This window comes from Tarenaya hassleriana, unplaced genomic scaffold (assembly GCF_000463585.1).
Source record: "Tarenaya hassleriana unplaced genomic scaffold, ASM46358v1 Cleome39, whole genome shotgun sequence".
In the NCBI taxonomy this organism is placed as follows: domain Eukaryota; kingdom Viridiplantae; phylum Streptophyta; class Magnoliopsida; order Brassicales; family Cleomaceae; genus Tarenaya; species Tarenaya hassleriana.
In genome coordinates, this window is record NW_010966822.1 from 416,265 (window position 1) to 429,698 (window position 13,434).

Sequence of the window (13,434 nt, forward strand, 5' to 3'; positions counted from 1 at the left end):
ATGGGGGGGGGGGGGGGGGAGGGGGGAAGGCTCAAAGAAAATCCTTTACACTAATTTAAACAGAAAAATTTCCGAAAGATTCAATGATTTATTAGAGTGGGTTCGTTAGGGTTCGCACACAGGTTGACAAATCAATTAAAAGCAAAATGGGGGAAAAAATCGAACTGTCGCCGCCGGAGAGAAGACGTGGCTCAACTGTACTGACTAAAATATAAACAATATATAAATATCGAAGAAGGTATCATCCTCTGCAACATCTCATAACTACAACCAACTACGTGACGGATCCTAAGCAGATCGGAAACTAATGGAGCTTTTGAGCCGTTGGATTCGGGTAACAGAGACTGACTTGTCGTGCTGTCAACCGTGTAGGATTATTCCCGGTTTCCGCGTTTTCGTCGTTGATATTTCAAACCACATTTTCGCGTGAAAACGACGTCGGACTGTACGCGAACCATCGTGGTAGACTGGTAGGGTGGGGCGGGGGGCCGAACAGCGACGGAACTTTCCGTTCAATTAAATTCGTCTACCAGTTTACCGAATCAAAATCTAAATGGGCCTTAAAAATGTCAAGGCCCGGCCCATTATGTATACCGAATAAAAAATACAAATGGGCCTAAAAGCATGCCCGGCCTATTTTGTATGAGCAGTTTCTTTTTACAATAACCAAATTCGTCTAACCAAGTATTCCTATGACTGTATCCATGAAAAAAAAGGGGGGGAAATCAACAAGTTCAATTAAGATGATGTGTAATGAAACACAAGGCTGGAACAGGGCGAAACAAATTGTATACTTGGCAAAAAAAAAAAGACCAGAGACTAGAGAGAGAGAGAGAGAGAGAGAGTTGAGTTAAAAAGGTAGAACCTTTACGCAAGATAACGATAAAGTTTCCTGTCCGTACTATCTCTCTCCAAGAAGTCACGTTCGATAAGAGATTCGATCCTCTTCTTAATCTCGGTAGGGTTAGCCAGAAACCGTGACTGCAACTGTTTGGTCACCTCCGCGATTATGTTGTTGTGATCCAACACCCTCCTCGACTTCATTATCCGGACGATGGCCGCTTCTATCTGCGGTTTCCTGTCTTCCTCCACTCTCTGCCTCGTCTCCTGCTTCTCCGGTTCCGTCTCCTTCTGCGCCACCACTGTCCCTATCTTCACCTTGTAGAACTTGCTCGTGAACTTGTCATTCACCACAAACGCATCATTCTCCGCTATGTCTTTGCTCATCGGTTCTTTTCTCAGCACGTTTTTCCCCTTCACACATGCCAGCGACTGCAAGCACCGCTTCAGATCCGGGGCCGGGATTTCCGTCGCCTGCTCGATCTCCTTGTAGCTGAGTCGGTCCGAGCTGTTGAACAGCACGAGAACACACATCTGGAACGTCGACACGTTCAGTTCATGCTTCTGACCCTTCCCGAACACGGCTCTGATATCGGCCGTCCCCATGTTGGTCTGCCAAGACAGTCTTCTACCGGTGTGTGTCCCGAGGTAATATGACCTGAACTTCTCGCAGAGGACAGACACTTCGGCCGGTAGATTGCAAGGGACGGTCGGCTGTGTGGGCCATGAACCCGTTGTCAGAACCTGAACAACGAGTGTCGGTCCTTCAGAAAGCTCGGGGTGACTACTGTGAAACCCTTGCATCGTGTCCTGAGAAGTTTTCATGTCAGTGAACATTCCTTCGAGTTTTGAAGTGAACTGATATCCACATTCCGTCTTCAGTTTCACTATCAAACTCCTCTCTGCGTCATCCGAAACCGTCTTCCCGGACAAAAGCCTTTTAGCCAAATGCTGTTTGTAGTACTTTTCAAAGACGTCTTTCTCCTGCAAGTATCGGAAAAGCATCATAACTTTGTCGAGAATAACCTCCACATCCTCCTCACTCACACCCTTAAGTCCTTTCCTTAGCTTGTCATCGACGAACAGGGAAATGAACTCGGGTGAACGTGAGTTCAAGTTTACGAAATACTCGAACGAAGAATTGAGCGCGTTCTGGAACGTCTTGTCGTTGTTGAATGCCGTGCTGATGATTTTGTCGTACTTATCCCGTTCATCCAGCAGACGCTGTACAAATTCCACTGGATCCTTTGACTTTTCGGGATCCGTAACTAGTTGCTTTCCCATCTCCCTAAGATGCAAAGTCATAACATCTCTAACCATGATAAGCCCGTTGGTAACCCTGCGGAACAAATTGTACATTCTACCCAAGTCCTCGTACTTGTCGTTGAGAAGCATGTTAACCAGCCCTGAATTCTCCATATGAACTAGTCTCTGCATGTGGTTGGCAATCATTTCTTTCTCAACCACACTAGTAATCTTTGGTTCACTCTTCGGATCCAAATATTGGGACACCCTATCCGTTTCTTCAGTTAGACGTTTCTCCACTTTCTTCAGGTAATCTCCACAATCGCATGATTCGATAAACTCCTGGGACTCAACCTTGTAGAACTCGGCAGAAGCCTCCAAAAATGGCTTTTCAAAGTCCTCCTGATACACCGAATCGCTCAAGTCCATGAACATCTTAATAACATTCCTCATCAACACTCTGTCTATGACTTCACCAGTCCTTTCCCTGTGGATTAGATCAAGGAGGGTGTTAAGAAGCCTCGTCTGGATTTTGCTGGAATGCGCTATGTTGTCCCTCCACAGGTTAAGCCCCAGCTCATGAACAGCGGTTTTTTTGGTGCTCGGAATGTAAGTCCTATCCATGTACATCAGAATGTCTCGAATCATCTGCAACGCTTTGTTGTGGTCATTCCATTTCCTATTGAGCTCTTCTAGGAATGATCCTCCCTGAGTTGCCTCGATAGACTTGGATATCTCTCTGAGATGGGCAGTCATAGTGTTAACAAGCCCAGAATACAGCTTTTCGCCGTACTTATGCAGCACCATGTTGTAGGCGTTTCTGCGACAATACAAAGAAAGTTAACCCAAAGCGATATCAGAACAACTCAATTCGACTTACGGGCACATATCTCAAAGATTCAGCATATCAAATCATGATATAAATCTCGCATCGAGACAGAAAGCAGTAGCATCGCTACAAATACATTTGTAGCATGAACACAACAATGCCCAATGGAGAAGCAAAAAAATGATTCAACTGATGCGCAGTGACAAGTGATCTCTACACAATTTGCTATATCTAGCTACATTACCTTCTCCATGAGCTTAATCAAAGACAATAACTACATGAAAGTAAAGCAGCATATATATTATATATATCCATGTCCTATTTATTTCCATTATAAACAGCTCAACACATTTAATCAACAATATATACGGAGAAAAATTCCATCCCAAAAACCTTCTACCGTTTCCTAGATGATCTGATGGGAAAACAAATCAAGCATGCGGGAAAAACTACCCGAAAGGGAAAAAACAAAAAGGAACGAGGAGAAGACCTATAAAGCTCTTCGAAACTGAGCCCACTGGCGTTGTGATTGTAAATCTCATGGATCGCATGCTCGAGAATTTTCCAAGTCTTGTCGGCATATTTCGGATCCACCACGACCCGGTGCTTGAAGGCCTCTATCTGGAAATTCTTCTTCTTCTGATTACTCATATTGTAAGCAAGCAGTCCGAGAAAAAAAATCTGAATCGGAACCCTAAATTAGAACAACAGACAACCAGAAAAGGTCACCGATCATTCAAACCAGATTCCAAAATCAAGAATTAAACGCAAAGGAAAGACTATCCGAAAACATAATAAAACCAAGGTCGATCGACGAATCGGAGAGTAGAGAATCAGAAACAGGAAACAGACCGGCAGGAATCCAAGCGGGTGAGTCGGGTCGGGTTAGGGTTTGGAATGTATTCTTGTCCTCAGCGAAGAGATTTAGGGGAAATTGAGAAATAGAAAATGAAAAAGTTAATTTAGATTCAAGAAAATAACAGAGTGCGTGTATACATGCATCTATATGTATATGATATATATATATATATATATATGGGAGAGGGTCGAGGCTGCCGGAGAGAGAGAATGAAAGGAGAGACGACTCTGTTACTTTCTGGTTGTTGGTTCTTTGATAGGGTAATCCATTACGGTTCGGTTTTACGCGTACCGAACCAAATAAATAACCGTATTCAAATGATTTCTTTTTTCTTTTTATCTATAAATTCTGAATCGAAACAAATAAAACATAAAATTCGAATAAATATAAATTTTCAAAACCATATCCAACTAAAATATCAAAGATTGACTTCAAATAATTTCAGTTAGTTTGTTTGAGTGGTGATTTAAATGGGCCGACGTGATAGATGTGGCTTTTGATTCTGAAAATTCAGGCCATTTAAAGGCCCATTTGTGAAATCCACGTCAGATCATAGATTTATGAATTCATGCTAAATTCATAAAGTGAAATATGATTATTTATTTTCCAACGGTTTTCTTATGCAAAAGTCCCGTAAACCCTTTTTTTAATGTATAAACAGCACTTTAAGTCTAAGTAGTTCAATTGAAGAAAAAAAAGACATTGCTTAAGGTAATTTAACTTATGTATATTTGATGCATGTTACATTTTTTTTAAAAATATATCTTAATGGTTACTTCTAATAAAATCTCCCCGTAATTATCGGACAATATTCGGTGCCTCTTTTCTCGTGTAACATAAACTCTATTTTCCATTTTTTGAAAAGCGGAAATAGTAAAATAACAAAAATAAATGGACATAAGGTAAGGTGGTCCAAAGAAGTCCAATGAGCACTTTACAAAAACTTTAACCCACTTTTGTTTCCACACTTCACAGATACAGAGAGAGAGAGAGAGAGAGAGAGAGAGAGAGAGAGAGAGAGAAGCTTTTGAATTTTTTTCTTACAGAGCCTTAAATCTTTCATCATTGTGAAGAAACAAAGAGACGAGAAGAGGGGAATGGGTTCTGGTTCTGGTTCTGGTTCTGGTTCTGGAAATTTTATACAAGTTGTCCTCAAGAACTTAGATGTTCTTGCTCTGTACGGTCCTCTCTCTCTCTCTCTCTCTCTCGGTTGTGTTTTTATTTTCATGGGTTTTTACTGATTTATGGAGCTTTGTATTGTATCTCTATCAATGGAAACGTACGGTTCATGGTCTTGCAGCCCTCTGGTCACTCTGGTTTACCCTCTGTAAGTGACATCTCTCTCTCTCTCTCTCTCTCTCTAGATCTATAGAGCACGATTTCCCTGTATATATATATATATATTTAGATTGTGTAAAATAGCGAGTGGGGTGTTACATGACATGGGACAGATATGCTTCGATAAAGGCGATAGAGACGAAATGCATAGCGGAAGACGAGCAATGGCTTACCTATTGGGTCCTCTACTCTCTCGTCACCCTCGTCGAACTCACTTTCGCCAAGGTCCTCGAATGGTACTCTCCCCCTCTCCCTTTTATTTCTTACATGCATTAGAAAAATAACAAAAACCCACACAAATTTATTCTACACTGATTTTTAATTTAACAAAAAAATTACATTTGGATTTAAATGTGTCACATACTTACACCAAATCCTAAAATCGTCTGCAATTTCCGGCATAGTTTTAAACGGCATCATAGATAATCGTTTAAGATTCGGTATAGTTATTTGATACATTTTATATTCGAATGTAGTTTTTTGTCAAATTAAAAATTCGTTGAGTATATTGACACATTTGAATAAATTCTTAAGAGTTTCTCTACATAAAAATGCCATAATTTATAAAATAATATATAGATTTTTTTTTCCGTATAAGGTTTCCAATATGGACATATGCAAAGTTGTTCGGGGCATGCTGGTTGGTCCTGCCAAGGTTCAATGGAGCTGCATATGTGTACAGGCACTTCATTCGACCGTTCTACATAAACCCTCACAGGGCGACCAACATTTGGTACGTCCCTAGAAAGAAGGACCTTTTCCGCAAGCCCGACAACATCCTCTCCGCCGCCGAGAGGTACATGGAAGAGCACGGGACCGAAGCCTTCGAGAGAATGATTGCAAGGGTATATACATATATGTATACACACTTGCATGTAACACGTTGTGTATATACGTATGTACTGCGTATGTATGGGCCGTATATAATGTTCCTTTCGGCTCATGTGTTTTCAGGTGGATCGAGAGGAGAGGGGGAGGAGGGGAGGCAATTACATGATTTTCGATGACGATTACAGGTATTAGGTTACTAAATCAACTTCCAGAACCGAAGACTGAACCGTTGGTTTTGTACGGTTATCGTTTCTTTACCGGTTTAGATCGGTTCCTTTGGTTATGTGGATGAACCCTTTTGTTAGTAACGCGTTCCAGCTGTGGTCTCGAAACTCAAAAGATTCGTTCTTCTGAAACATTTTATGTAATGATGTCTTGTCGTCGTGTATATATCATGTCTTTTCTCGTTATAGTAGTCGGTCCATATTGTGTTACATGTTTTCGTATGTATTATATTATAAAATTGAAAGACCCAGATTTAACATCACAAATTTACTATCTTTTTATTTTCGGAGTGACCACATTTAGAAAAAGGAACTCGACATTCGAGGTGTGTGTCGGAAAACTGTCAAGGCTCTGGTCAAACTGTGGGGCCAAGTTTTCTGAATTTTTCGTACTCATTTGTTCGTTTGTTTTAAAGGTGGATACAGCTGAAATACCCTCCAAATGCTACATCTACTTCTTATCCTACCCTCTAAATAAAAAATCAAAAAAAAAAAAGAACAAAAAATACTACAAAAGACACAAAACCCCTCATAATATATTAAAAAGACCAAAAAACCTTGTCATAGATTAAAAAGTCAAAATAAAAATAAAAAAATTTAAAGGAGAGAAATTACTCTCTTTCTCTCTCCTCTAGGTCACGTCTAACTCTCTCTCCCCTCTCTCTTTAATCGCCATTTTTTTTCTCTTTGCAGAATCGACGAACTCTCCTCTTTCTCGTCGATTTGTGCCATAATTTTCGTTTTCTCTCACAAATTTTATTTACCCACCAAAATATGAGAAGATTAGAAGAAGAATTAACGACGATAGTGCATAACATGGATTCGAGTTCGTCTTCGTCACAGTCTTCGAGCGAGAATGAGAACCTGATGGAGATTGCATAGTTAGAACAACACATGGTAGGTTAAATTTTGATCTGTTTGCACATTTGTTTGATTTTGAGATTTCTTATTATTTGGTTTGAGTATGGGTGAAGATTTGAACTCGAGAGCATTAGGGTTTTGGGTACTTTTGAAAATTTGGGGATTTCAAAATAAAATATTGGGTTTGATGGTTTAAGGTTAAAATCGAGTGAAATGAGTGAGTTTCGGTCACAAAGTTATTTAGGATTGTCATATAGGTAACAATATCACATGAGTCGATGTTTGGTTATATGGGTGACATGACGATTCGAATGACATGGTCACACAGACACGTTCATAAAAGTCACAAGGTCGTACAGGTAACACGATTGTATGGGCACAAGGTCACATGTGAGATGGTCATTTTAGTGACACGGTTGTGTCGTTACAAGGTTAGAAGGTCACATGGTCACAGGTCACATGATTATATGGATCACATATATTATAAGTTTACATGGTTACTTGCTCATATTTTTCTAAGTTCATAGGGTTACATAATCACATGGTCACACGGTCATATGGTCACAAGATCACATGGTCACATGATCACATGATCACATGGTCACATGGTCACATGATCACATGGTCACATGGTCACATGGTCACATGGTCACATGGTCACATGGTCACATAGTCACATGGTCACAAGGTCACAAAGTCACATGATCACACAGTCACAAGGTCCCGTTGGAATACAATTAAGGTGGATTTCAATTAGACTCCAGATTTATGACTGCTCAAACCGATTAAGGAAAAAATATGGACAAGGTAGTTCAGAAGCTCAGTCATTTTATTCCAAAAACTTGTCTCATCGTTGGGTCAGAAAGTTTCTATGATGGCGATGTACTCGATATTGAGTATGTGGATGGATTACCTCAGAATGCTAATGGCTGTGAGTGCAGTATTTTTGCGGTAAAATATGCCGATGCGATATGCTTTGGACAAGAAGGGAAATTGTGCCCGTTGATATGTGATGACAATGTCACCCAGATGTCAAAATAAAAATAAAAATTAAGTCTCTCTCCTCTCTCATTCCGCTTTCTCTCTCCTGCTTCTCTCTCCCTCGTCGCTGAGCTCTCTCTCCTCTGAATGTTGCGATTTTTAATCCAAAATCGTTAAAAATTCCAGCAAAATCAGTGTGAAATTAGCCAAGAGGTTGAAGATAGGTAAGCAATTGCGAAAACCTTATTGTTTTTCATGCACATTGATGTTTGTTGTTATTTTTTGGTTGAACAGTGATGTTGCTTCCACCTTTTTTTTCTTGTAATTGCTGATGTTTGTGCAGTTTTTATCCTTTGGACTATAGTATAGTCATAGATCCGGGTCGGATCTGGGGTTTGAGATGTTGTTTTTAGAATATCACTATACACAAAAGTCGGGTCACATTAGAGAGAAGTTTGTGACATGGCCACACAGTCACATGGTCACATAGTGATATGGTTACATTAGACCCGTGTGTTTAGAATAACAGTTCGGATAGGATTCAAGGATGACATGGTACTATCTTCACACGGTCACATGGTACTATGTTTATATGGTCACATGGTACTATATTAACATGGTCACATAGTACTATATTAACATGGTCACATGGTACTATGTTCACATGGTCACATGGTACCATGTTGACATGGTCACATGGTACCATACTAACATGGTCACATGGTCACATGATTCATAACAGTGAGATTAGTAATAATGGTCACATGATGAGAAATTCACATGGTCACAATTTCATATGGTAACATGATATAGAATAGTTGGAATAGTAATAATGGCCACATGGTGACATGGTATTATATTCACATGGTCACATGGTATTATATTCATATGGTCACATAGTCATAGAGTCCAGAATAGTTTAATTGATCTGCATTTTGTATTTATCCTTTCTACAGGTACGATGGACGGGCAAGATGAGAGATCGACAATTGTATACTTTCTGTATGATGTTAGGTGGAGAGTGAATAAAAACGGAGAATATCAATGGGAAGGAAAGTTTATGGAAACTCAAAGATTGTTATTCTTTTGTCCCCCCTGTGAGGTAACCTATAGTGAACTTGTTCGAGAGTTATGTGCTGAGATGAAAGTGGAGAAAAATAAAACGGAGATTAGATTGAGTTATTTGCCAAATGTCAAGGAAAACAGAAAGCCGCCTTACGTATGGAATGACAAGCACATTCATATTTATCTGTTGGATAAAATAAATAGAATGCGAGGAATACTTTATGTGGAGATAGATGAGTTACGTATGAAAATTGATGGTGAAAATAACGTTGAAGAAGAAGCTATAATGCCTGCTGATGGTAGTGTTGTTGGAGGAAATGGAAAACGAGGTGTGGAAGATTATGACGATTGTTTATTGTTAAGCCCAAATTTTAAGAGTAAAGTTGGGAGTAATAATGTAACAGAAATTATAAATCTTTCCGTCAGTGAACATTCAAGTGGACTTAGAAAAGTTATAGTGACAGAGTGTGATATTGATAAGATCCCATGTAGTCACGCAATCGCAGCACCTCATAAGGTTGTGAAAGCAAATAAGATACCAGACTTGTGTTCTCCATACTATTTGCGCGAGTCATGGCGTCATGCTTATGAAGCAAATGTGTATCCGATCCCCGATTGTTGTGAATGGAGTATCGATGATCCAAATATTGCAAACCGCGTGGTTTTGCCTCTTATAGTGGAAGACAAACGGAAAAGTGGGAGACCCAAACAAAATCGCTTTCCGGGTCCTGGTGAAGCCTGAAAAAGGATGCATGTCACAAAGAAGTATCAATATCAGCAATGTGTGAGAGAACACTTGACCATGTATGAATAAAGAGATCATTTGTATAATAATTGTGTATTGTATTCCATGTCCTTTGCTTTCTTGTTGTATTTTAATTTATTTAATTTGGTCTCATTCTACATCTTAAAATACAATAAATAAGTTATCTCATATGACCACTGTTTGTGACCCATTGTGACCAGCATGTGACCATTGTCCAATTTTGTACTATGGGACCATTGTGACCGGATGTGACCTGTGACCAAGTGAGAAAAGTAAATGTAGGTGTAAACATGCTTTTTAAACTTGGTTGTGTTGTGACAAGGTATAAAGAACACAAATATAGTGTTAATCATAAATTTACAAAATATGTTAAGGTGTTTGTAATACAAAAGCACCAATATTGTCAAAATCATTCATAAAACACTATGAACACTTATGGGACACATGTATGAACACTACTTTTGCACCCATAATTTGAATAATTCTGTTTTTTCTCTTCAATACGGTACAAAAGAGTTAATATGGAACATGTGAAAGCATTCGTAATGATTCATTTGAAAGAATCCATAAAATCGACCCTTGTGACCCAATGTGACCAACTGTGACCCAATGTGACCGAAAATTTGTGGGACCCAGGTTTGGCATGCATTGTTTTGGATGGGGTCCAGTGTCATCCAGCTATGCAAAAAAGTTGCAGTTGACAATTTAACCCTTGATTTTGATGGGACCCATGCAAATGAGAGTAGTATTTTTTTTAATAAGGCAAATTTGATTCCCTCCAATATTTCCACTCGGGTTGAGACGCTCTGGTTTCCAAACAAATTCCTTTTCTGCAATCTCAGCGTCTTCCTCAGCAACGCCTTCGTCAGAAGATTCTTCCTCAACCTCGTCTTCCTCACCAACATCTTTCTGGCTTCTATTGCTTCGCCCTCTGCCTCTACACCCTGCCCCTGCCTCTGCCTCTGGCTCTGGCTTTGCCTCTCCCTCGACCTCCTGCAGCCTGAGACCGAGTTCTTTTGGGCGGTGGACCAGTTGATATTGGTTCTACATAAGGGTTTCTTTTGGATGGCCCATCAGCAAGTTTTCTTTTGCTTCTTTTCCTCAACTCTGCATCAGAGGAGCCAGCTACAACAGTTTTAGGAATTTCTGCTGGAGGTTGAGTGACTTCATCTTCAATAGGGGGACAAATCCTTTGTCAGAAGATTTTGCGGCTGTCTCATCCTCTTCCTCAGCTTCTTCGCCTACCTTATCCTCATCGCCATCGCTTTCACTCCCATCACCATCAGCGTCATGTTCTTCTTCTGTATTCTCTACCTCAGTGCCAACATCTTCTTCTTTTGTATTCTCATCCTCACTGCCAGCATCATCTTGAGCTGCCTCATCCCCATCATAGTCACTGTCATCTTCTTCAGCATCTTCTTCGAGGTCATGTCCTGAACGAAAAAGAAAGTATACAATCAGATTAAAACATGTGACCATATTCACATGGTACCATGTGACCATATGAACATGGTCTCACGTGACCAAATGACAAAGTTCGCATACTTACTTCCTACTTGTACGATGATGTTAGCCACCATTTGGTCCATGGAAGAAAACTCTTTCTCCTTACGCGATGGCTCTTTCTCCTTAGGCGTTGGCTCTATCTGTTGGGTTTTCCTGGGATCTCATGAGCGAATCCTATTCCTAAGAGATCGATTCTAGGGTTTGCGCAGCGGAAGTAAAACAAAAATTTATAGAACCCTAGAACCATGCTGCTATTGAATTCGTAGAAACGTTAGAACGCTTACCTCAATCGATCCGGGGCCTGTATCAACTGAAGAAGTCGTTTGACCACGAAAGGCAGGAAGAATACCTCGCCCTCTACACGTATCCACACCTCGGGATGGATTCCAACGATTGGAACTTGTCTGCTAGGACCCGAATCTCTATTCGATATGTGCACCGAGAAATCTCGAGACTTAGAACTCGTTTTTGGATCTCCAAAAACTCTTTCTTTTCTGCCAAAAGTCGGCTGCTCGAAGTCTCTCACTTATTAGGGTTCTAATCTCTTTCTTATAAAGTGATTTAACCCTAATTTCGGTTTAATTTTCGGAAAACCGGAACCTGGAACGGACGGTCCAGAATTGCACGTGGACCGTCCGTTCCAGTAAGGCAGAACGGACGGTCTACGTTTAGTGCGGACCGTCCGTTCTATCCTCATAGAACGTTCTGGTCCGTCCGTTCCAGGCCCTTCCGTCTTGGTTTTCCCGTCGTTTTCTCGTGCGTTTTGTCCTTCCCTGCGTGTGTGACCCTGTAGGCTCATTCGACATAGCAGTATAGTCCGAAATCTCTATTCCGGATATACAAGTCATAGGCGGTGTCTAGCAAGACACTATGACTACCTATCTCGAATAGAGTTTGTTCGTGATCATACGAACGCCAGTGATGATTCCGGCTGATGATCCTTTTGTATCGCGATATCATATGTCGAACATAAGGCATGGACCAGCCACCTTATCTGATTCGACTGCTTTCTCGTTCACTGAGTTCGACTGTCTGAAATAGACGACGTTCGTCTATAGTGCGACCACACATTTCTACAGTCTCGCTCACACGAGGGGCCCAGCGATATCTCTCTCTTTTACGAGAGGTACAAATCCCGTCTTGACTATCTACAATCCAGTACATGATTCGTTTCGTACCTGATACACGCCTTTATAATCCTCCTGTTACGCAGGACGTTAGACGTATTCAAAGCACGCAACTCCTCATGTTGGATTCCGTAGATATCTCAGGTCTTAGGATCCGATCATGGAACCGTCATATGAGATTCTAGTCATGACTCTAGTCCATGTGACAATCTCATGCGGGTCATTCCAGTATTTCGTTCTCCAACGAATACCTATGATCGTGATCGTATCCAATACCTATGATCATCTATGTGATCATCAATCACACATCATACTAGTCTTATTATGTCGTTATTCCCATAACGACATAAGACTAGGGAGTTTAGTATCATTCATAATGATACATGGATTTCATAACATATCTAGCATGCAAGAACATGTAATGAATAAAATACTCTCATAAAAAAAACATAGAAAGTATTTATACATCGAATGTAACTGAACAAAGCTCATAATCAGTACATCATAGAGCACTAAACCAACAATCTCCTACTTGCTCTAATCATGAACTGCTAAACATCTAATGCCCATATCCCTAACATGACCCTCATGCTTCGACGAAGGGAGAGGCTTCGTCAACGGATCGGCAATGTTGTCATCTGTCGACACTCTGCAAATGTGTACGTCTCCTCTGTCTATAATTTCCCTGATAAGGTGAAATCGTCTGAGTATGTGTTTGGATCGTTGATGGGATCTGGGTTCTTTCGCTTGTACGATTGCTCCATTGTTGTCACAATACAGAGCAATGGGGCTATCAGCACTAGGAATGACACCCAAGTCTCCAACAAACTTTCTGATCCAAACAGCTTCATTTGCTGCGTCCGACGCTGCAATATACTCAGCTTCTGTAGTAGAATCTGCAACGGTCGCCTGCTTGGAACTCTACCAGCTAACAGCGCCTCCGTTCAAACAGAAAACATAGC

The 13,434-nt window shown here is 40.6% G+C and overlaps 2 protein-coding genes across 3 annotated transcripts; one reads left to right on the forward strand and one right to left on the reverse strand.

The window, feature by feature from the left end:
* Nucleotides 1-711: 711 nt before the first annotated feature.
* LOC104822917 (cullin-3B-like) lies at nucleotides 712-3,991 on the reverse strand. 2 transcript variants are annotated; one of them, XM_010554279.2, is made up of 3 exons: nucleotides 3,767-3,991; nucleotides 3,405-3,595; nucleotides 712-2,905 (listed from the first exon to the last, which is right to left on the reverse strand). In XM_010554279.2, the coding sequence occupies exons 2-3, from the start codon at nucleotides 3,563-3,565 to the stop codon at nucleotides 868-870; spliced, it is 2,199 nt and encodes a 732-aa protein (XP_010552581.1). In that variant the 5' UTR covers nucleotides 3,566-3,595; nucleotides 3,767-3,991; the 3' UTR covers nucleotides 712-867. The 2 variants fall into 2 exon arrangements, with proteins under 2 accessions (XP_010552581.1, XP_010552580.1); XM_010554278.2 differs by having other exon boundaries at nucleotides 3,405-3,608; nucleotides 3,767-3,990.
* A 757-nt stretch (nucleotides 3,992-4,748) lies between these two features.
* Nucleotides 4,749-6,376, forward strand: LOC104822919 (HVA22-like protein c). Its single transcript, XM_010554281.1, has 5 exons — nucleotides 4,749-4,950; nucleotides 5,074-5,100; nucleotides 5,225-5,347; nucleotides 5,710-5,956; nucleotides 6,066-6,376. Exons 1-5 carry the CDS (start codon nucleotides 4,871-4,873, stop codon nucleotides 6,132-6,134), a joined length of 546 nt encoding a protein of 181 aa, XP_010552583.1. The 5' UTR covers nucleotides 4,749-4,870; the 3' UTR covers nucleotides 6,135-6,376.
* Nucleotides 6,377-13,434: the final 7,058 nt, after the last annotated feature.